This window comes from Heliangelus exortis, chromosome 5, assembly GCF_036169615.1.
Source record: "Heliangelus exortis chromosome 5, bHelExo1.hap1, whole genome shotgun sequence".
In the NCBI taxonomy this organism is placed as follows: domain Eukaryota; kingdom Metazoa; phylum Chordata; class Aves; order Apodiformes; family Trochilidae; genus Heliangelus; species Heliangelus exortis.
In genome coordinates, this window is record NC_092426.1 from 10,058,616 (window position 1) to 10,082,537 (window position 23,922).

General features: G+C 38.4%; 1 protein-coding gene across 17 annotated transcripts in view; it reads right to left on the reverse strand.

Annotated features, from left to right (window-relative positions):
• MARK3 (microtubule affinity regulating kinase 3) overlaps positions 1-23,922 on the reverse strand; it is a 64,129-nt gene that overhangs the window by 23,669 nt on the left and 16,538 nt on the right. For all 17 annotated transcript variants that reach the window (XM_071745479.1, XM_071745476.1, XM_071745484.1 and 14 more), the window contains 10 exons: positions 20,875-20,928; positions 13,434-13,482; positions 12,687-12,752; positions 10,188-10,258; positions 4,656-4,712; positions 3,158-3,394; positions 2,944-3,063; positions 2,210-2,309; positions 1,841-1,953; positions 933-1,086 (listed from right to left, as the gene is read on the reverse strand). In XM_071745479.1, the coding sequence (XP_071601580.1) occupies positions 933-1,086; positions 1,841-1,953; positions 2,210-2,309; positions 2,944-3,063; positions 3,158-3,394; positions 4,656-4,712; positions 10,188-10,258; positions 12,687-12,752; positions 13,434-13,482; positions 20,875-20,928 (1,021 nt within the window). The remainder of the gene's footprint in view (positions 1-932; positions 1,087-1,840; positions 1,954-2,209; positions 2,310-2,943; positions 3,064-3,157; positions 3,395-4,655; positions 4,713-10,187; positions 10,259-12,686; positions 12,753-13,433; positions 13,483-20,874; positions 20,929-23,922) is intronic.

Below are 23,922 nucleotides of genomic sequence, written 5' to 3' on the forward strand. Positions count from 1 at the left end.
AAGGGCACCAGGGACACATGAGAATGGGGCAGCCCAGCTCTTTCTGGTTCCTGGACACAGTGAAAACCCTGTGGGGATGCTAGGATTGGGTTTTCTGCTGTCTGGATTGCCTCTCCTCAGAAAAGATACAACAACTTTGCAGTTACTGTTTTAATAACAACTAATCAAAAAGTGTATGTATATCCATGCACACAAAAATGCATATAAATATATATATAAATATATATATTCAAAAGCATTTGAAAACTCAGTAACTGTTGTCTCAGGATATTTCCTAAGGAAAGCAACCTTTGAACATACTTAAGGTATTTAAAAGTAGACCTAAATGGACACTTTATGTATAAGTTAGTGTATGGGCAGAAAGATATTTAAGATATTTAGAAAGCCCTAAGCTACTATCCTGCACACACATTAAGCAGAAGAGTTCCAAGTTTATCTGAGTCACTGATCTTTAAAAATTTAATTTCTGCAGGACAATCAAGTGACACTACCCTCAGAAAATAGAAAACAAGAAATATATAGCATTTTTTCAAGTTTTAAAGACAAGCTGACCTACTAGTGTCAAAAGAAAACAAAAGCTGAACAGACATACAAGAGCATGGGGGAGAAGTGCTGTGCTTTTCATGAAAAGGGGAGTTTCAGAATTCTGTGTAACAGGGCTCCCTCAGCATGGCCAGGGATGCAAGGGATGACACAAGGCCAAATAACAGAATTAAGTTCATGTATACAACGTTCCTCTAGAAGCTGTTTTTGAAGGCTTTATAACAAAACCAATTTTAAAAAAGATATCAGTTTTCAAACTATTTATTCACCATGCTGTGAGCCAGTCTGTTGTCATCCTCCTTACCTCTTGAGTGATGGAGACAAATTCATAAACTGAACAGACCTGGAAGTCACTATATTCTGCAACACTGAAAATGAGAATTGCTCACCATGATCACTGTACCGCCGCTGTTTCTGGCTAGAAGATATGCTTCTCTGAACCTTGTGATGAGGAGATTGTCCAGTGCTATTATTAAGATCACTACTTGGTCTAACTTTGGCAAGTGAAAGATTGCTGCTGGAGCTTGAATCACTTGCATCCAACTACAATACAAACGAGAATATTAAAACGAGGAGTTAAGACAAAAGAAGTTAAACATCCACCATGTTATGTGAGCAGTAATAGAGAGGAAGAAGGAAGATGGGCCTGGGACACAGGGAATTTTTTTACAGCATGGAAGTTGCTTAGAGACCCCAACTTCTCTTAAATTCTTGTGCAATTGTCGTAGGTGAAATTCAGCGGAATCTGCAGCTCTTCAAAGGACAGTACAATAAAGAAAAATCTCTCTCTCATTTCAGGACTCCTCACAGTTCTTAAAGATTTTAACAGGAAGTGAGGATACAGTCAGTAGAAGCCACCACATCAGCTCCTCCAGCAGAGGAACCCAGAGCAGCTTACTAATGCCAGGCCCTCTTAGTATCTTATGTTAAGTTCAATCTACAAGGCAAGAACTTTTTTACATTGACTGTTTCTGCTCCTTGGTTCTCTTAAAGTACTTAAGAGAGCCAGAACATTCACACTGGAGTTACCAGACTAGACAGGACAGTAACTGGCATACGAAGTGTGTAACTCATACAAAGAGTAACTGCTGAGTAAGAGGGGTACTTCTGGGGAGCCAAAAGGCATGAGTTACTGACTAAGATCAGGGTGAGAACCAACACAGTATCATTTGGAGAGCTGGCACTGTAATAGACTTCTGTGTAGGAATGCTTTTGGTTACTGACTTTTGCTTCTAGCTTTGCTAAGGGACACTTTCTGATCCTCTTGTTTCTTTGCATCTTTAAAAATGGCACTTACCTCTGATGATTTCCTTCCTAGCAGTAAGTATGTAGCTGTGATTTCATCATACTTCATTTTACTGAGGGATTCTTGAATTTCTTCTTGAGAATATCCCATTCCTACCATAATATCTAAAAACACACACTCTGTAAGTAACTGCAACACTATGATGTTTAGGCTGGCTGAGTGCTTAAGTTCAAGAGATACAATGAAACATTTAAAGAATTAAAACAAGTGTCAGAACATAAGCCTGATGAAGTATCAATATTAGAAGATCAGCTACTTATTCAAAATAACAAACAAATACAGAGTGGTAGAGGAAAAAAAAAAAGCCACCAGCCACATAATGCAAAAAAAATCATCATAATCTGAAAAATACTCAATTACCTATTCTTTTCTGGTCCGAGATGTCTAGTTCTGGTTCCACAAAGGGTTTAAGTTCATCCTCCTCATGTCCTGCATTGATCCATCTGTCCTTCATAATTTGCTATAGAAGAAAGGGTTTTGCTAGCACAATACATTTAGCAGCAGAAACAAGCTGTTGAAAGAACTCCCCCCACTCCATCTACCAAACACTACTGCCTTTTCTCATTTTAGTTTTGCAGAAAAGGCCCCAGCACCTACTCAGTTTTGTTTTGCTCCACTGAGGAGAATCAATGATGCACATCAAGCCAAGCTGCCTCCCAGTCAGCTCTGTTCTACCACACAGCTGAAAGCTAAAAGCTCATAACAGACTAGGAACTTTTTTTTTTTTTGGCTTTTCTCCTCCATCATGGCACAAAATGCAGACAAAAAGGCAACCACACCATAACCTAGCAATCAAAAGTTCCAGTTCACATTTTCAGATGTGGAAAATGTCCCAGTGGATCATCAATTAATGTAAGAATCTACAAGGTAACCATCAGAAAAAGTTGTATGACATATGCAGTGTATTCTCATGTTCATTTTGAAAACAATTGTGGAATCAGGTGTCTTGTAACCCTTAAAACCCAAGTAATATCCTTTAGTCAACACTCCAAATAAACTATTCAGGAATGGTATGAAAATTATAAGTTAAAGGCCAAAAACAGGTTGGTTAGTATAAAGCCTAGCTTTCTGATGGACCTTATTTGTGCCATTACCTCTAGAGTGCCTCTTTTTGTTGGGTTTAGCACCAGGAAACGTTTGAGAAGGTTTTCACAGTCTGTGGACATGTAAAAAGGAATCCTGTATTTTCCCCGTAGCACTCTTTCTCTTAGTTCCTTGATAACAGAAGAAGAACAGACAGTGAGTTGTAAGCAGCAAATGACACCAAACATTAGGTAAACATGCCAAACATGTTCTACAAAAATGTACCTTTAAGTTCTGTCCATCAAAAGGAAGAGATCCACTCACAAGGGTATAAAGAATAACTCCTAAACTCCAAACATCTACTTCAGGTCCATCATATTTTTTCCCTTGAAAAAGCTCTGGAGCAGCATATGGTGGGCTGCCACAAAAGGTGTCCAGTTTATTTCCAACTGTAAATTCATTGCTAAAACCAAAGTCAGCTATTTTAATGTTCATATCTGCATCTAGCAATAGATTTTCAGCCTGGAAGAGAAAGAATGGCCAGTGAGATGAACTGAAAATGCTTAATTTAAAATACTATTGTCCATTTTTACTCCTTTTTAAAATGCAAAAAGCTGAAATATCTGCTAAAATTCTGTCCCTTGCAAGGTCTTTAGAGATGCTTTAGTCTATCATTCACATACCCCCTATTTTAAAAACATCTCCACAATGGCTTCAGACTATGGGAGCTACTACACTACCTGAAAACTGTATTATTAACCATCTGTTTTCTCCACAGAAATGCATCCTGAGCTACTGTAACTTACAGTTTTGATCTCAAATGAAAACAAAATACAGTCTCACTATGCACACTTCATGTGGCATCCTTGCCAAAGTCTGGTAACACATACAACCTTCAGCTTTTTTCAAGTGGGGTTTTTTTCTTTGTGGTGTTTTCTGGTGTTAAGGTCTTGGCTTTAAGTTATTGAATTATGATATGCTCAAATTATGTGCCAACACCATTAATACAAAATCCACAGTTTAAAGAAGGAATCACAGTATCACAGAAAGATTTGGGTTGGAAATGACCTTAAAGATCATCCAGTTCCAACCCCCCTGCATGGGCAAGGACACCTCCCACTAGTCCAGGCTGCTTAAAGCCCCATCCAACCTCAACTTGACACTTCCAGGGAGGGGCAGCCACATCTTCCCTTACGGGAAAGAATTTCTTCCTAATATTTAATCTAAATCTACTGTCTTTCAGCTTGAAACCATTCCCTCTTGTCCTGTCTCTACAAGCCATTGTAAAAAGTCCCTCCCCAGCTTTCCTGTAGGCCCCCTTCAGGTACTGGAAGGCTGCTCTAAGGTCTCCTGGAGCTTTCTCTTCTCCAGGCTGAACAATCCCAACTCTCTCTATACCATTTCACATCAAGCTACAGAGAAGCCATACTTTAGTTTCATCATCATAATTAGCAATGCATTCTGTTCAAGAACAAAACTTGTCCTACCTCTATGAACATAAGTTTGTTGTTTTCTTTAAGACCACTGAGGTAACACTATCAGATTTTAATCTGAACACAAGGTGAGAGGCTCTCAGCAGCCACTGAATTTCTATATTTAAAAGTCTGACAAATCCTGTTCCTTTTATTTGAAATGGTTCTATACTGTAAACATGCCTCAAAACTTATATATGAAAAAAAAAAAATCAGAAAGCTTAATATACACTACATTTTTTTGGCACAATAAAGGTCCCACCCACAGGTACTGAAGCTGACACACACCTCACACACTTTTTTCTACTCACCTTGAGATCTCTGTGAACAATATGCTTTTGATGGCAATACTGCACTGCAGATACTATCTGGATAGAAAACAAACCCAATTATATAAGTGACATGTCACAGAAGCAGAAGTTTTGATCAAAAATTTCCAAATTTTTTACTTAAGTTGACATGTACTTATCCACTCAGAGCTACATTACCAACTATTACAGTGACCAGCATATACATGGGGGAAAGCTGTTAAATAACTTAGGTGTTTGTTATTTGATCTATTTGCTTTCTACTACACTTGAAAGAGGATTTTGTTTTTCCTGTGTGGCTAATTATAGACCAGTAGAAGCAATGACTTTCAGAAAGGTTACTGACGTATTTCCATTCCAATAATGTATACAGCTATAAAAGCTTTCCCTCTGGACTGAACTTTTCCAGTCCCTCTCCAAAGGTGATTTTTCATGCTGCAGCAGGGAGAGAAAAGGGTAAGAAATGGGCTTAGCTACTGGAGAAACTACTGGGAAACAGCTTGTTTGTCAAAACTTATGCCATGAGAAGCAACTGTGCATCTGAAAGTAGTCTGCTAAGTACATATGGTTTATTGTATTTCATACACTGTAAAAGAGTAGCAAGCTCAGTGGAAAAAACTCTGCCTCTCTCAAGTGTAATGGAGTAATTTCTTCCATAACCATTTCCAAATATCATGAAGTTTTTTCCTGTTTTATGTAGCAAACTATATAAGCCATTTACACAGTAGAGTGTCCTAGTACATTTCTTCTTAGTCATGAGAATTACTGCAGAACTCTGCATGTATGGAAAAGCTGGATAAAGTCTCATTGTTACATGATCACAAATGTGGTAAGAAACATTTTATTCTCAGGCATATATGATCAGAATTGAGGCAGATGTTATGTCTTTTTAAAATATGTGGAATTGCACATAAAATAATTTAATGTAATAACTACAGTTAAATAACCATCTTTCCATTCTTCATTCACAATTAAGAATTCCAATACAGAAAGGTGAGGTGCCATTACCATTACAAAAAATAACTCATGATCAAGCTGCCCATCTTAGCACAAAGTTCCTCCTGTACTGGTAAGAAACCATGGTTCTTGTCTTAAATACTTAGAGTAGATGAAGGTAAGGTTCTTGGTAGGTCAAAAAACTGACCTATCAGGTAATTATGAATTCAGAACTTCAGTGCCAATGTTACAGCCTCTGTGCTCCTGTCTTACTGAATCACACAGATACAAAATGCTACCTTAGAAGCCAGACAGTCTGTGAGGAGCTGAAATATTGCCATTCCCTATGCTTTCTTTTTGGTTTTGTTTGTTCCTTTTTGTATTGGGTCCCTTTTTCAGACTCCAACTTCAGCATTTTACAGTTACTGAAGCTGCCAGTTTTCCCATGCCACCACTTGTACCATTCATTTGGTTTTCCTTCCTTTCCACCATTGCTTCTGCACCAGCCACAAGCTCACTCTGCAGGTGTTCTCAAGGCTGACAGCATGACAAACACCTCAAGCTTTATTCAGGATGGCAAGGACAGAACTATACCCCTCACTCCTGAACTGCTTTTAGGCTAAGAGCAGAAGGTCTAGCAGATCAATCAGCAGCTTCCTTTGGAGATGCTTTTGAGCTGCTCTGCAATGCAACAGGATAGCACAGAGACTGCAAAAGTAAATTTGAATTAAATGGAAGGGAAATAATGCAATGTGCACGACATTATTAACTGAAGAACAGCACTCAAGACATGAATGAAAAATAGCAAAAAGCATGGCTGCACTGGATTAAGTCCCTTGTTTTCCACCTTCCATCCCTGTTTCCACTCACAGCTCCCTCACCCACAAAATACTTGTGTGTGAGAAATTTGCTTACGCTTGGCAGGGTGGGGAGAAGAGGGGAACAAACAGCAGATCTTTTTGCTAGAGGTAACAACTGAAGCATTGAAATACATTTCTTGGGAGGGATTTAAAAAAAATCTGTATAATCATAGGTTTTAAAGTACAAGTTAGAACAAGTTATCTCTAGGCAGAAAACCCATTGCTCATAAGGAATGAATAACAAAAGGATAGGTAAATGACCTCTCAACATTCCTTTCACACTGCCAAGAATGTCTTGTTTCTTAAATGAAACATACAAATGAAATGTATTTTGTAGATTTCTTTTATTTTCCAAGATCTGTCCTAACATCTACCAGCATTAAAAGCTTTAAACTGCTTCTGCAGGGAAATAGTGGGAAGACTGAAGGAGGCCCCATCTAGATGGGATACAGAAGAGGAAGAGAGAGAACAAATACACATGGATTTTGGGATACCCCCTTCCCTGAGTCTTGCCTTCCCATTTTTTGCATTAATTCTTATCCAGATGGGCAGATTTTTCTATGGAAAAAGGATGGTAAGATTGAATCAGAACTGCTTGGAAGCCTGTAATAGGGGAATAAAAACGAGGTGACATTAGGAATGCAAAATGTTCTGGATTTGAATTTCTTACACATGGCTGCACAAAAGGAGCTTGAAACTGAGAACTGTGGAGCATGGCTGTATTTTTAGTCTTTGTACCCTCTCCTGTGCTCCTTCTCAAGCGTGACTGGAATAATGTGTTCACTGTCTTACATTCTTTTTTTCCTGCTCATAACCTTAAGTATGTGTAACAAAATGGACAGAATTTTTTTTTAACAAGCAAAGAGGGGAGGGTTACCAAGTTCTGCTCTTTGCCTGCTAGAGAGGAAGTGCCTCCTCAGATGAAACCTAAGTGTTTGATCCAGAAATCACATCAACTGAAAGAAGAAACATGAACTGAAAACAAGATGTAACATAACCTATTGTAAGAACTAAGCTCAATACCATGGCACAACTGTTTATTCAGTTTAAAAGTTTAAAAGAGATCCACTGTGTTAGTGAATTTAAAAAAAAAAATAAAAAAATCTATTATGTCCTAAGTCCCCATCTGACATAAGAACAGCTGCACAGAATCAGATAAAAGGTCTACAGAGAGCATTCTCTCTCCAACAATGGCTAAAAACTGTATGAAGCTATTCTGGGACTACAGTAAGGTGAAATGAATAGTTTTATGACCTGTAAACCCAGCAAGATCTAGTTTCCTTTGACACTGTCCCAACGGTGAGAGTTCTAGTGTCTAAGAGATGCCAAGAAATGATCAAAGTTTCCTGACCTCTCTCCTGCACACATGATCTTTTTAGCCAAGCACAATAGGCTTGTGCTATAGTTTCTCTCCTTGGGTTATTACTATGGTTCTGTCTTTTTTTCCAGGTGTTTATGCTTTTGAAGCTCTCAAGACCCTCCTATCTTTAAGACCAAGGTCCCCATGGTGGAGTTGGGTAGCTAGGAAGTCAGCTGTAGAGGGAGGACAGATGACAAAGAGTTAGAAGAAACTGAAAACATACGAGTGTATATTTCAGCACTCAAATGAAAGCACCTAGGTATCTTTACAAAGAGCATTTAGTCTACTGAAGCACACATACACACACAAAAAAAGTAAATTGAGAATCTGAACTACAGAAAATCAACTCTTGATGGGTCACTATCCAGCTCTGCAGGTAAATTATCTTTTACTTTTTTTCCCCTTCACATTTGCTTTTGAAAAATGAAGTTACAGATATGCTGTACTACTGACATTATTCCATTAAAGTAAGCACTAAGCGTACCTGTAAAACACGTTTGACCTGTTTGCACAAGTTTTTCACTTTAAGTTAATTTGTTAGAAAAAAATAGGTAGTTGTTGAACAAATGTGCTATTTCAGTGGAATTAATGCAAGATCTTTTTCCACACAACTCCTGATAAAAGAAATTGAGGACAAAGAGCAGACAATCATACCAGTAGAGGTTTTCAACATTCACATTCAAGAGAGAACAGCAAACCCTTCCTCAAGTTACTCTGAGGCTCTTTAAGTGGCATTACAAAGAGCAAGACAACAGCCTGGGACTTAGAAGAGATGGTGAAGCAACTGCTCCACAGCCCCATCACATCTACTCCAGCACAGAACAGAAGCACCAGAAACCCTCAGTCACAAAGGAAAGTTCTCTACCTGCCAGAATAGGAAAGCAGCTTTAAAAAGACATGTAAGAATTTGTTAAAGAGGAAGAAAATTTTTCCCTACTATTATGCTGTGTAACTCCAGCAACCACAAGGCACTTCTGGGGATAGAAAGTTTGCAGCTGCTTTTTTTTTTGTTGTTTTGTTTGTTTGGGCTTTGGTGTGGCAGGGTTGGTTTTGTTTTGGTTTTTATTTTGTTTCTGGCATAAGATTAAAGAAGGTAAATACAAGATTTGAAGAGATGAGAGAAAACATAGGAACAAATACTTCATAGCAATGCTTATGCTGCCTTCTTATGATTCTGTTCTGGGGTTTTGGTTATTGTTTTTGATTTTTTTACTTTCACTGCTACTTTTGAGTTTATTGCTTACATTGCTTTTACACAATTTTTACTACACAAGACAAAGGGATCAAAAAAATTGTGGCACGATTTCCTAGTTTGCAAATTGTTACTTTCAGTCACACCCACATAAGAGAAGTGAAAAAGGTTTTTTTGCAGGGAATTTCATGAAAGTCATTGATTCGTTTCCTGGAATCTCACATAAAATCAAATTTCTTCTACTTTTGTATGGTTATTTTTAAGAAGTGAAGCTATTAGAGCCTCCCCTTCCATCAGTGAAAATGACTGTCACACTGTTGCTGCAATTCACCAGTTTAAAATCCCTACATAAAAGGGACAAGAGTGACTGAATGATTATTTTAAACTGTCATTAAGCAGGAACATAATTTTGATACTTATTATTCACAGCATTATCTAGGCTATCCAAGTGACCAGAGATGCAAATAACACAGGCACTTATAAATTTCTGCGCAAGAGCAGAAAACAAAGTGTATCTGATCAGTGGAGGCTACAGACAAAACTCTAAATTCTACAGGAGCAGAGATCTGGATTTTAACTAGTGAAGCAAAAATATTTGGTTATACTCAGTAAGACTTCACTATAGAACAGAAACATTTTTTACAGATTAATTGTCAACATCTTTGCAGGGCTAGGTTATCCATCATAAAGTAAGCCCAACTAACAAGCCTACAAACTACTTTTCAGTGACTTTTTAGAACAGCCAGGAAACTGCATCTTTGTGTAAGCAGATGGCTGTTATTGCTGCCTGAAACATGCACTGCCTGCATTTTTAAACTGGCCCGTTTGTAGCCTGTAACATTTGAGTAACTTTGAAAGGTTACAGACCAGATAACTAAGGATATATGAAATCAACCCAAAGGAAATGAATTTTGGAATGAAATGCACATTCAAATCCAGCAGCTGCTGTGTTCTGGCACTCCTGGACACTCCAGCAACACAGCACTGGGAAGCAAGCTCCACTGGATGGACTACTAAACCCTTCAAAGGACTACTGTAACCCAAGTTTTTTCCCCACACAGAGCTACAAGACCACAACATGCTGAACACTTCTGTAACTCAAATGCAAAGGACAGCCATTTTACTAATTTCAGCATTAAAAACAGGGAGGGGAGAGGAAAGCTGATGTATAGAAATGTTATACATACCTGTCTAAATTTAGCTCTAGCCTCCTTTTCCTTCATTCTTCCATGTGCAACCAGATAGTCAAACACTTCCCCTACAATTCAATAACAAGATCCATTAATGCCAATTTCAAAATCTAGATTCCTCTCCAGCAGTTGCCCACAGCAACTTCACTGGAATGACTGTGCTTCCAGTTTATGACTACTGATTAGCTTTAAAGAAAATGGCACAACTGGCATGCAGTTTACTATACCATCTTTTCTTGTACAAGAAAACAGTAAGACTTGATGAATAACTGCATATAGGAAGGAAAAAAAACGTAATCCATTTCCTTTCAATTATTTGTAATAGAAAGTAATAAGCATACTTCTGTTTTGTAAATAAAGACTTCCTCAAAAGGCTTTCTTTTGCCCCTCAAAAAACCCCCTATCTGATGATTATGTGAACATTGTCATACCAGCACAATAATTTGATTTGTGTGTATAAACATATTCTAACCAAAATCAGCAATCTTAGCTTTAGCCTAGGTTTGGAAGAGGTACCCCACAAGGAAGGTCACAATAATGAGAATAGCAGGACACAGTGACATAATCCATCACACAACCATCAGATCTGTAAGATATACTAAGAAGGATTACTCCTGAAAAAGCCTGATGCATGGCTATAGACAACTAAAGGAGATTATTAAAGCAGTACTGAAGATCTGCTGTGTTTGGTTTTTTCCCTTTTAATCAATCCAGTCGTTTTACACCACAGCAATATAGACTATAATGTTAGAGCTTTAGGTGCAGCCAACTGGCCCGTGAAACACTGACGTATTTGTGAGATTTTCTTTACTAGACACCAAGTTCTGTACATAAGAATTCCCACAAAACCAGACTAGCATGCAGTTAAAAACATTCTTCACTAATATGCAAAATTAATGACAATTTTTAGAAATGGATCAAATATGTAAATATTCTCCAGGAAGCAAGAGAAAAGTTTTGTAGAGGGACACCTCACAAGGAAATTTTTGGAAATAAGCAACTCCACCAAATTTAAAAAAAAAAAACATCCCAGTCATACAGAAGGAAAAGCAATGACTGAGCAATCCTCTAGGATCCTCCCTCTATAGTGTATTAATTAGCTCTCAACTCAGGATAACTCTCAGCTGTATTTCACAACTGTTTCTTCAACAACCTTGAAGGAACAAACCTGAACACTTCACAATTCATGGAAAATGACACTGGAGAAAGAATTATCCCCAGCTTATGCAAAGTCTTGCACTTCTAGGCATAGGTTCTTTCATCCTGCAGCCAGAGTTCAAATGAATTACGTGTGATTGGGATATGGATAAGGAGGAAATATGGGCACCTGATGCCTGCCACCGAGATGCCCAGCCACTCCTGTCCTGCACAACATGGCATGTGCAAAGGGCAGTGCTCGTGGCCTTTTGTACTGGTGCAGTAGGTATCTTTCCAGTACCCTAAGAATGATCCTCAGTGCTTTAAAGCACCACTGGCTCTTCTGCCTCCCAAAAGCTAATCACTAGATGGCAACAGGACTTCACTTTTAAGTGTAGTACCATCAAACAGCACAGATATGCCTCCACCAACACCTGTACTAACCAATATTTTAACTTTTTTTACTACCATCGTTTCTTGGTTGAGCATTTAGAGACATGTAAGAAGAAAAGACAGGTAGAGAATCATTACCTGATCTATAGTAATTGGTTAAAATTCACATGAGCAAATGTTAGGGTAAGAATTCAATGCTGATTTTCTCTGAAGACTATTTCCCTTCCAAAACTAAAGAAAAGCATTAACTACTTGAGACTTCCAGCTGCTGATGTAGAGTCACATTGGCAATTTGGTTTTAGCCAGTAAGGAATAACTCAAGCCCAAATACTTTAATTCCAGCTTTAGCTAAAATATCTGACATTGGATGATGTGCACTTCCCCACCTCCCCTGCAATCAGGAAAAAAATTTTAAGTCCCTCCTGAAGTGGGATAAGGCAAAGTGTAACCATTCTTGATGGCAGAAGATCTGTGATTTGATGTATCTCATTTGATATATCAAATGTGATCAACATCTGAAAAACTGAAGTTGAGAAGTTGCAGTATTTGTGCTTTTGAAAGCAACAGTTCAGGGAACAGAGAAATGTTTCATCTGAACATGGTTTTACCAAGTATTTTAAACAAAACAGGACACCAGAGTTAGGGAGTTGAATACAATAAACTGAAAAGCCTGGGATTTGTTATGGGCAGAACAATCAATGGCTGAATAAAGATTACCATTAAATTTGGGCTGTGAAAACAAAGCCAATGTTACCAAGTTGGAATAAGTTCAGAAATTGGTTTTACATGTTATATTTAATTATGCTGCCTAAAGAAGTTTCAGACAATACTAAAGATTTTGCTTAAAAATGTACACCACTGTAACAGTAATGCTTGATGAAAAAGTAAGCAAAACTTTAAAGAAAACAAGTGCTTTCTCCCACTTGGTAATTTGTTTACACGTCATCACAGCAGAGAGGTACTTACCCCCACTTGCATATTCCATTATTAAATAGAGAGTTTTTTCAGTTTCAATGACTTCAAATAGCTTCACTAGAAAAGAAAGTAATTTATTCATCAGCTAATTAGTTGCAAAAGTATTAACCCCACAGAGAATTGTCAGACTAACAAAAACCCAACCTTATCTGCTCGCTGCTTGACAACATCAGATTATTGCTTTAAAGGAACTTTTGCTGTCTAATGTTCCCAAATGGAAAATACTATAACACATTTGATCAACCCATGTAAAACATTTTCTTAAGAAACAGTACTTTGCTTCTGTGACATGAGAAAAACAATTAAATTAAGCAGAACTTCCACAGATTGCACCAGCAAAAACCATTTTTATGCACTGAACTCTGGCATATGTGGTGACAAATGAGTTATCAGCCAGTTTGCTGACAGTTCTGTAACAATACTACATCATTTATTTGAACAAAGCTGAACAATTTCTTAAACACTCCTTGGTTTTGGGCCAAACTTTTGAATTCAGTCACAATCAATATTACACTTAAATAGAGAAAAGTTATCAGCTAGCTATGCAAGTAACAGTTTTGTGCAAAGGGGACGAAAATGTTTTTTTTTTTTTTACAACACACAGCACTGATTAAGTATTACTGTTTCTTTAGAGTAAATAGACACCCTAGTGCAAAATCATCTTTTAAACTCATACCACAGTTTTAACAGTGAAAAAGCTAACATTTCTCCAGTTGAAAATTATGTGAAACAGGGTACCTATATTTGGATGATTTAAGATCTTCATTATTCTTACTTCTCTAAAGAGCTGAAATAAACACAAAACATGAAGTTAGTGAAATAGGTAACACCCTTTTTTCCTAAAGCCTGATCATTTTGGTGTTTGTTAATACATAAAGGGCAAACATTTCTATTAGCATTTCAGTGAAGTTCATGAAATAAGCACCTACTGGGAGGAAGACTTGAGAGCCTGCTTCTTTTAACACATCCCCCCAAACAAACCAACCCTCAACAAGCTGCACACACCCACAAAGTGCTCCAGATAGCTCAGAAGTGACCTTTTCTCTGTGGTTTGCACTTTGTTGGGGACAGAAGACCATTATGAGCCCATAAAGCTTCTTGCTGGCCAGTACCTTCCACACCATCTTTTATCCCTTCACAGAAAACACTGTTTCCAAAGTTTCAGGAACCCTCACCAGAGCCCCTTTTAAAGACCACTGCACCACATTACTGGTATGAACTCATCACTCTTCAATACTTTGTTAAAGCCAGGGGATTATTGTGCTGTAGTAGGAGTTCACAGATGAAAAGTCAGCTGCTTATCACACAAAAATCAGTTATTCAGCTATACCATCAAGAAGCTAGTTTTAAAGAGAGATGGGGAGTCAAGGCTCCCTCTTGGCTCTTTGGAAGCATCCCTGCAAGGTGACTGAGGCTAAGAAGCATCTAGTGCTAGGCTGGTCACCTCGGCTCCACTGACTCACTGCCAGACATCCAGCCTCTGAGCCTGCTCAGCCAGTTCAACATGCTGATCCTCCTTGCCAAAATTGGTAAGGTGTTTTCCTGGCTCAACAATCCCCACCAGACAGAAGAAACACCATTACTTTAGGCATACAATCTCACCCTGCTCCCAGCCTTTCCACCATCCACCTTCCCCATAGAACAGGATCCCACTGCCTCCCTTTATGCAAGCATTGGTGTTAACCCAGTCTGACACACAAGGTCCAGTAATGAATTCAACAAATATCTCACAAAACCACCAAAGTCCCCAAAATAAAACCACTCCCATCTCAGGAGTTTTCTGTTGTAGCTCCTTTGGCCACCACAGCACATCTCTTTTGGCAGGATGGGGGTGAGGGAGTACCACTGCCCACTGCAAGCTGCAGCATGACATCAAACCAAAGGTGCTACATCCAGAGACCACAGACTGGTCACAAGGATCTTGTTCTTCCCACCATCAATACCCGTGGTGAACAGGGTCTTGCTTGAGCAGTTATTTCCACAGAGTTCAACTTGACCTGTCAAGCAGACTAAACTGACCTCCTTTGCAACTGGACAGTAATACGGGAACAACATTTAACAAACCACAAACAAACCCAAAATCTATTACTGATCAGCTGTTAACTATCATCACCTCTGAAAATGCTCTTCTGCAAAAGACAATCATAAGATGCTCATAAACCTCTAAGTGTCCATAGTAAAAATGTCACAGGCATTGTTACTGCAATATAAAACACAGATTTTAATGAAGTTGATTAATAACATTTGAAGTAAGAGTCAGCCCACTATTTCTCCCTGAGAACAGACAAGATAAATTATTACAAAAACCCTTGAGGTAAAAATGCTATTATATATATGGAAAATCACAGAATTATTCTTTTAGGGTGTATGCTATAAGGCAGTCAAGTGCAGAGCTGTTCTCCCTCTGCAGCTCCGCCCTTGCCAGGCAAGCTCCAAAGGTTTGACATTCTTAAGCCTGGATTGTTTTTTAACAGCATGCTTCAAAAAGCAGGAGCAATCAAGTGCTTTTTATTCTAAACCTAACACCAACTTCTACAGGAATACCACTACTGCAAGAGATCAAGTTGAACTTAATGCAAGGAGAGTGAAAGTCCATAGCTCTGAAGGAATGCAGACATGAGAGAAGGAGTTTTGTAAATACAAGATAACACCATTGCTAATAGCAGTAATGAACCAAAAAGTGCTGCTGCAAGATTTGCCTCGGGTAAGATTTCAGATAAAGACATTTATGTATTACTAACAACTAAAAAAATCTGTAAGTGTACTTACTCAATAAAAGCAAAAAAAGTGAAACACAGGAACCAAAGAGAAAACAACCAAAGAGTTAACAAAACAAAATCCTTGCACCTTTGTGTTTTTAATTAAAAGAAAACGTGGGGGGTGGGATTTAAAAAAAATAAATTACAAGGGAGTGGGGGGAATCACAATTTGAAGATCAGTTTTTCTAACCATTCTCTGCTTTCTCATGTTTCCGTAAAGGTCAAGTTTTGGGGAGCAATCCTTACTGCTCAACAGACCACCTCCCCCATGCTACAGCTATGAATGGCACACTACCTAAGCACAGAGTAAAACCAGTTTTCCAAATGCTTTTAATTATCTTATTATCATTATCAAGGTCTATGGTTGACAGATGACTAGATGACAAGCTACTTAAATGCTATCAGGATTGACCAAATAAATTTTTGGCCATGTAAATAGTTTCAAAAAATACACATGTATGTTTTCTTTGCCCCCCCTCACAGAGGTATGTAAAGTGTGTTTTGCTTTTTCAACTAATCTTGTTTCTGGAGCTCTTTCATATATTAGATAAGGCAGACTACTTCACCACCTTTCACTAATCACCAGAAATTTAAAAGTAGTTGACTAGTTATTTTTTCATATTTTTCCTTTAGTTCAGCTCATCTGGTGTGTAATATGTTCTGAATACTCCATTAATACTTTTAATCACAGCTTATAGAACTCAAAGCCTCTAGCCTGATTTTAGTGTTTTGAGGGTAAGTTTTCCTTAATTCACTCTCAATTGATTCTTATCTCCCACCCTCAGTACTCAGAAAAAGCCTTTTTCAACAAGTGTAGCTCCACTGCTGCACAGATGAGGACCTTGGCTGTTATTCAGCCATTACCTTACTTACCATCACCTCACACAACCAAAAAACCACCAAAACCAGATGCATTCATAGGATTAAGCACAATACTACAGGCAGTCATAATTGGTGCCACCACACAGGAACAGTCAACCAAGAGCAATATAGAATAAAACTAAAAATTATGTTAAAATTTGCAATTATGTAAGTTACCATATTCCTTATTCTATCTATTTTTTTAAATAAAGTTTGCTGACTTGGATGGAGCTAGCTGCTTCTTCCATCGTTCACTGTGCACTTTGATGGTCTAATGTGATAAAGTCAGGCTCATACCACATTTTGGGCTGCTGTAAAATAAAACATTGGCCCACAAGATGACTACTCCACATAACTAACCTGAATGAAGCGTATCAAAAAGCTGCTTCTATATAGGAGCCATTTGTTGAAGTGGGTGACTAGAAACAAGCTTTTTAAAACAAGACTATTTTTGTCTCAGAGGAGGTTAAAAATAAAAATATTTGAGAATTGAACACAACCAGCACCAAATTTTAGTTTGATAAATGCACTTCAGATTGTGCCCCTGTAGTCAGTTTAAGTGTTCTGTGTGGCATTTTGACACAGCAGCTTCCACAGGGATATCTGCAAATGCTTGACATTTTATTTTGTATTATAACCTATTTCTGATAGAGGAATACAATGTGGAACACCACACAACTTTCACATGGTGTGCTGAAAAAAGGTATCCCAGATTTTAGTCCCCCAAAATATTATGTGCAGATGAAAGAAGAGCAGAAAGATCTGCTCTTCTAGCAGATGAAAGAGTGGTTATCATCACACAGTAAAATTCATTGCAAACAGGTAGGTATGATAAAATCCCACACATCTCTGCCACAGGAATGCAGAAGGTGTAATATCGGAAGATGTAATGTGAAGGTTCTCAATACAGAAAATAATTTTAATTTCAGGAGCTTACTTGTAATAATGAGACCATAAAGGCAGACAATCAACAGAAAACAATGCTTATCACTTTAATTTCTAATACCAAGATTAAAGAACTACTCCCAACTTGTTGAACAGCTCATTTTCCGTCAACAGGAGCTCTACAAATGTTTCTAGGCAAAGACAAACATCCTTAGTCTGCCAAACAAATGGCTTTCAGCTTTGTTGTGGTCTGGCCCTTTGACTGTAAGCCATGTTAGATATGGGGAAAGAATTACACGTAATTAATGCTGCTAGCAGACAAACTGAGTAAAACAAAAACCGAAAACAACAGCAAAGCAGCAACGGAAGCACAGACACATACTGAGTAATAATCTCCAAACAATTTTACTTCAACTTTATTATGCTGACACATCTGAAACAATGAGGGAGTGGAGGAAAGGATCCATCTTTTAAGCCAGCTCTCTTTGAACACACCAAAAGACAGATCAGAAGTGTTACCACATTTGGTGCTGCTGGAGTTTCAGTGACGTGATATTTTAAAAATATTTTTTAAAAAAGCTTTGCTGAAAAGCAAATCAGATACAGAGCACCAAGATATCCTGCCTCCTTACCCACAGAGAGAGGGCTTTTCACAGTATACAGACCCAAGCCAGCTCGAGCTTTACCCCTGTATTAGGCTCCTCCTGATAAGTACTCACTAAAAAATGCCCTATGTAATCAGGAGCCCCGAGCAGGAAGCCTTTACACAATACGTTTGCCTCAAACAAACCACAACTTGAAAACAGAAAAAAACGTACTTCTTACAAACAGTGCGGGCATTTTAAATTTTTGTCCTTTTCTTGCAGTTTTCAAAATACTGACTGACCCACACTCAGAAAGGCCATAGTCCTTAAAATTGATGTTTAAAAAACTCCAGAAAGCTTTAATAAAAAAACAACTCAAACAAGTGGCAAAACATCTGCACACAATGAACAAAAAAATATCTGGCTGAGGAGCCAAGTTCTAAAAAAGGAAAATGAGAAGTGATTTAGTGCTATTACACAGACTTGGTTAAAAAAAATACAAAACAAACAACTTGCACATAGTGGCATTGCTAATTTAAAAGAAAAAAAAAAAAACAACCAACAATATTTTTTTTTTTGTTGTTTAGGAGGAAGTGAACTACTGTATAACCCAGCACTTGTTTCCAGTGAGACCGATAATCACTGGAACACAAGTACGTTTGTAGAGAACTGTGACCATGACTAACACCACCAGCATGGGAAAAAAGCTCTAAAATTCCCTTTTCTTTCAAAGAAGGGAAATACCAGTTGCAGTTTCCTCTTCACTAAGCATGAGCAGTAGTGTAGTAATGAAGCTGTAAGACAACAGCTGAGAGTGGCTGCTTGTGGCCACCACAAACTCCTTCAGCAGCAGATGAGGAGCTCGACCCTTCTGAAGAACACCGAGCGGTCAGGACTGGAGCTGGCTGGGAGGGCAGACCCAGCATTACTGCTCCAGACAGCAAAGCAAGCCCTAAACAAAGTTAACTTCATTCTGGCAGTATCGATGTGGAAGACTGAATACAAAGAAATCAGAACCAGCAGCCTGAATCACCATTTGTTTCTCGACCTAAGGATGACACGGGTATGCAGCTACACCGCAGCTGGGGCTCCAGGCACACACCACACCCTCAGCTCGGCGCAGCCCTTCCCTCCCCACCATACCTCAAATATTTTATCGCTCCCTCCAGAAGTGCGAAATCAGAAGCACAAGATCAGAAGCACTTCCATCTCAGCTTCCCCTGCACCTACAGGTCGTGTGTGCAGTTGGCTTCAAATTCAGGGAGGCTGCAGCACTGCTGACAGTGCTGGGGGGGGAAAAGGGGCCAGGGTTTGCAAAAAAAAAGACCTTGATAAAGCATAATTGGTAAGTGCGTTCACTCTGCTTACTATGGCAAGCAGGTGTTTCATTTTAAGAAAATTACTTTCCATTTTTTAGCTGAGAACACTGAAGTATCTTTCAATTTTTTTCCTGCATGCATATAGAAAAAAGAGCTTAGAGAGCCTGTTAGCAACCTCACTCCCCAAATTTGAGCTGATTTCTACCCTGCTACTTTATACTGTTCTTCCAGACTCCTATTTAAGAAATCTAGTGGGAGAAAAAAAAAATTACAAATCACACTTCTTAATATCATTTCATCAATTGTAAATAAGAATGAAATTACAGACACCAGTGGACATAGGGCAGCCTGTGACCCCAGAAGGCCCAACAAGCACATGGCCAGTCTGTAGCCTTGCCAGCTGAACACCTGTGACTTGTAAAAGGTGAGCTTTGTACCTAAGGCTCAAGCTAGCATTACAGCCCAACCTCAAAATAACACCATGTTTGATTTTACATTTTTGTCTGAAAATACAGCCTCTTCACTTTTCTCTGACCCTTTTTCCCACACCCTGACCCCTCCTCTTCATATCACCACAGCTTTTGTTTTTCTTCCAAGTGATTCAAGCATTTTATCAGCTTTCTTAGGTATTCAAAGTTGCACAGATCTGCAACACAATTCAAATTTATCATATTATCTAATTTGCATTTCATTTCCCCCCTGCTTAGCCAGAAATTACCCATAACATTAGGATTAAGAGGAAAAAACCTGAGAAAACTGGAACCGTGTTATCTGCTCTTACCCAGTGTACAGGGTCAGTAGGAAGTTACTACCTGCTTATGACAACAGAGTCTTTCTTCTCTGTTATTCTTTGCCATGCAAACAAGCTTTATAATGTAAGAACTTGGGTGTTTTTCCAATTTATTTTGCACTACTAATTTTGATAAAGACATCTAGTCACACAATCTTTTTAGTATATGTATAAAGTTCAAACGTGTATACTCTCCAGTTTACTCTGGTTATGCTATTTTGTTTGAGGTTAGGTTCTGGGTATTCCTACATTCAAACAAATATTGCAGAGAGTTGTTCTTTTATCAAAGTACTCAAAAGAAAACAAAAAGCCTTTGACTGCAGCACTTAAAAGGGCAGAGTTAGAAAAGTCCTAGGTAACAATGACATTTAAATGTACTTCCTGTAGGCATTCTAAAGCAGATTGGCTTGCTTGATGAAAGAGTAGGAATTATCACTGCTTACTAGAACAGATAAGGTGATACAACTGTAACAGCACATAAAACATTTGAGGCTAGAGGAAAGAAACCAGAATAGCCATGCTCCAATTTCTTCCATAAAACTACATCACCTTTTCTGCTGCAAACTATGTGAAAGGCATAGATACTGTCTGGCCTTCAGCTTAGATGAAGCATTTTCAAAGCAAGTTGGAAAGGACAGAATACAAGCTTTCTAATGTTAATCAAGTGACCAGCAAGGACACAAGGGGGCATGACACCAAACCATGAACATCCCCTCTAGAAAGTTAGCTCTGCTTGATAGACAAAGGAAGTGGTAATACCACTGCTAGCTCAGTTTACAGCTCTGTACAAGCTCAACTTAAACAACTGCAGGGCTGTCAAAAATATCTGTTACAAAACTAGTTATTAAATTCAGTAGTCAGATGTGTGCAAGGTATGCAATGCTTCAGATTCCCCAGCACAAGCATTCAGGGTTAATGGAAGGAGGTGGTAAAATGAAACAAGTTACAGTACAGTTGGAAAGGTTAAATGTGAAAACCTACCTTTTGTAGACTAGTTGGGTTCAGCTGTGTTTTGTCAATTATTTTTATGGCAACCTAAAAGAAGAGTGTATAATCAGTATTTTCTGTATGAACAATACAGTGTTATTACAAGAATCCAGTAACAGAAATGGAAAAAAAATTACACAAACCCCACTCAAGTTTCTTCAGCAAATTCTGTACTTGTATTTAAACTAAAAATATTTTGAATTAATGGGTGAAGTGTAGTTTATTTCTACTGCAACAATCTAAACAGAAGAGTGGAAAAAACCCCAGTATTTTAAGCATATTAAGATGAGAAGCTCTCTTAAGTCTTTTGCTCAACATTAAGACCATCACACTTCAATTACAGTGAAAGCTCCAACACCACATAGTGCCCCAATAGAAAGCAATGTGCCTACAGATAATATTTACACAGTATAATTATACAACAGATTACAGAGTACTGACTGGGCAGTGGCTGTTTTTGTAGATGCTTCTAAAAGCAGGAATTTCAGAGCAAACTGGAAGTAATTCCACATAGATTTTGCAAGAACTAAGTTCACCTTTGAAATTTAACTCCTATTTGTATCAGGTTGCTACCAGGTGGATGTGAAAAGAAATACCACTTGTGCATCAACAAAAACCCATTGGCTGTAATATAACAATGTGGGCAAGTTCAGTCCTTTACTGGTTCTCATCTTGCCAGTAAATGCTGCAGAGAAATATTAAAGAACAAAAATAACAAAAAATAGATTAGAAATTCAGTACCATGGTAACTAGTCAGAACCTGAAGATCTGAGGCAATGAACAGGCAACAGAAACAAGCTTCGGTGCAACACAATTTGGATACAGGACGAGTTAGAAGAGGAAATGGGAATCTTTCTAGAATTACATGCCAATTGGTATTTTTCCTTTCTAAATTAGAGGCTAAACATACCAGAAGAAACTCTAAAGAAGCCAAGGAGATGATGCCTCTCAAAGAGGCAAGATGCTGCAACTCAGCTGATTATAATACCTCACTGGTGCAAAGCAAGGGCTTTCAATTCCCCTTGAATTTTTGGCTCAAACTGCAGATGCTGCTCGTTCCCATGCCACAGCTTCCATTTCCCTGCATCACTTTGTTCTGTCTTTTGTCAACTCATTAACTTAGGATAAGCAAAATATGGAATAAAGAATATCTTACATCAAAGCAAATTTATATCCCTACATTCAAGTGAAAAAACACATGGGTGGATCATAGTGATGGAGCGAGTAAGAAGGGAACAGTGTTCAATTCTTGGGTACATCACAGAATTATATGATAAGGTGTTTTTTGAAAGTGTGCTTGAAGATTTATTTTGAGGCCTTCTAGATGCGAGATATGATGTCACCAAGAAGCTATCTAAGAACACTTTTGCTTTGGGGAGTATTTTCTTCTAAGGTATGCTGCTGAAACTAAAGATCACTATTTCCCAAGGCAAAATTCCATAACAAAACCTTGAGAAATCACTTCAATAATAAAAACAAGAGACAAACACATTAAGCAATAGGTATTTTTATATTAGCAGCTGTGTACAGAACCAAGATTTTTATCTCTACCTTTATGCCTGCTGAACTGTTGTCACGTAAGTAACAAAGTTATTAACTTCCTGCAATCTCTTATAAATCCATGCTAGATGTAGACTGACCACAGCCTCTCTCAAGAGAAGATAATGTTACCAGCAATCCATCCGGCCTCCTAAGAGTACCTATACCACGGAAGATAGTTGTTTGCTTGGGTAAGTGAATTCCACACAGGAAAAGTTGCATTTATGTCCTGAGTTATAACCATTCAAGTGAATTTTAAGCTTCTGGGTAATCTTAAGATACTGGGGTTTTGCAATACACAGCTCACCTTTCTCACTGTGCACTGGTGCCAGATAAACAGAGGGGTCTCTGACACTGGCAAATAAATTCAGCCCTGGAGATGCAGGGAAGGCACACACTGGTTTTCTGGAAGGTGGACTGGCAGGCCTGCTCAGCACAAAAACAGCCTTAAAGGCAGGATGGATTTAGAGAATTCCTATCCCCATGAACACTGAGCATGCATGTTAACACTGACTAAGAGAACCTGTACCCGTCAGCAGGACAAGGAATTTCAGGTGCCTAGATAAGGTCTGCAAATCACAGGTAAAGGGAGCCTGCCCTCAAGAATAGCTCTGACAAGCCTTAGAAAGAAAATCCTCCATTTTATTAGCACAGATAATAGAGCAAAGCAGTTCTGCCTTCCAAAGCAGAAACTTTTTTGTCTTTACACAAAGTGAATCTGGAATGGTTTCAAGCCTTGTGTGCTATGGCCAATGTTGGAAGAATCCAAGTCCACCTACACTGTTACACTGCTGCACCAGCCATGATATTCTGTATGACATCGTTAGCAGAATTAAAATTAACTTTGCTTTCACCATTCACCAGAACATGACCTAAAACATTCCTCCTACATAGCCTGAATGAGCAAGTTGAAGCAGTAAGAAAGAAGCTGAGATACTTAGCAAACTGGCCAAACCTCACCATTCCATGTATTTTCTCCCTCTTAAATATCACTTATTCAAGGTAAGAACAGAAAGATGACAATGGATTCCTTGGAGTTGGACTTGGATCCTGAAAGAATCCCATCTCACTAGGAAACTTCCTGGCTATTACCTGAACACATGCCTTTGATGAAAGGGATCCATATATTTTGGCTCTGATTCTACCCACCTCAGTAACATTAAAAGCTAGTTTATGACTTTCAGATTAATTTTGGCAAGTATGAAAACTTTACAGAGGAAATAACGTTCAATAAATTACAACAGAAAACACGTGGTGTAAAGTCAAAGAATTAACAAAAGCAGATTTACAGTGAAGATTCTTGGTTTTGAAAGGACAGACAGACTACAAATAATACTCTCCTAGACAGAGGATTTCAAAGACGTGTTTCCAAACACCACTGAAGCTAATCCTCTCCCCATTCCTTTGCAGTGAGCAGAATACCACAAGCTCCTTGACAGGGCAATTCAACCCCTTCCAGTTAAAGTGATGTTCTGATCACTCCTCAAAGGGCTACATGTTTCT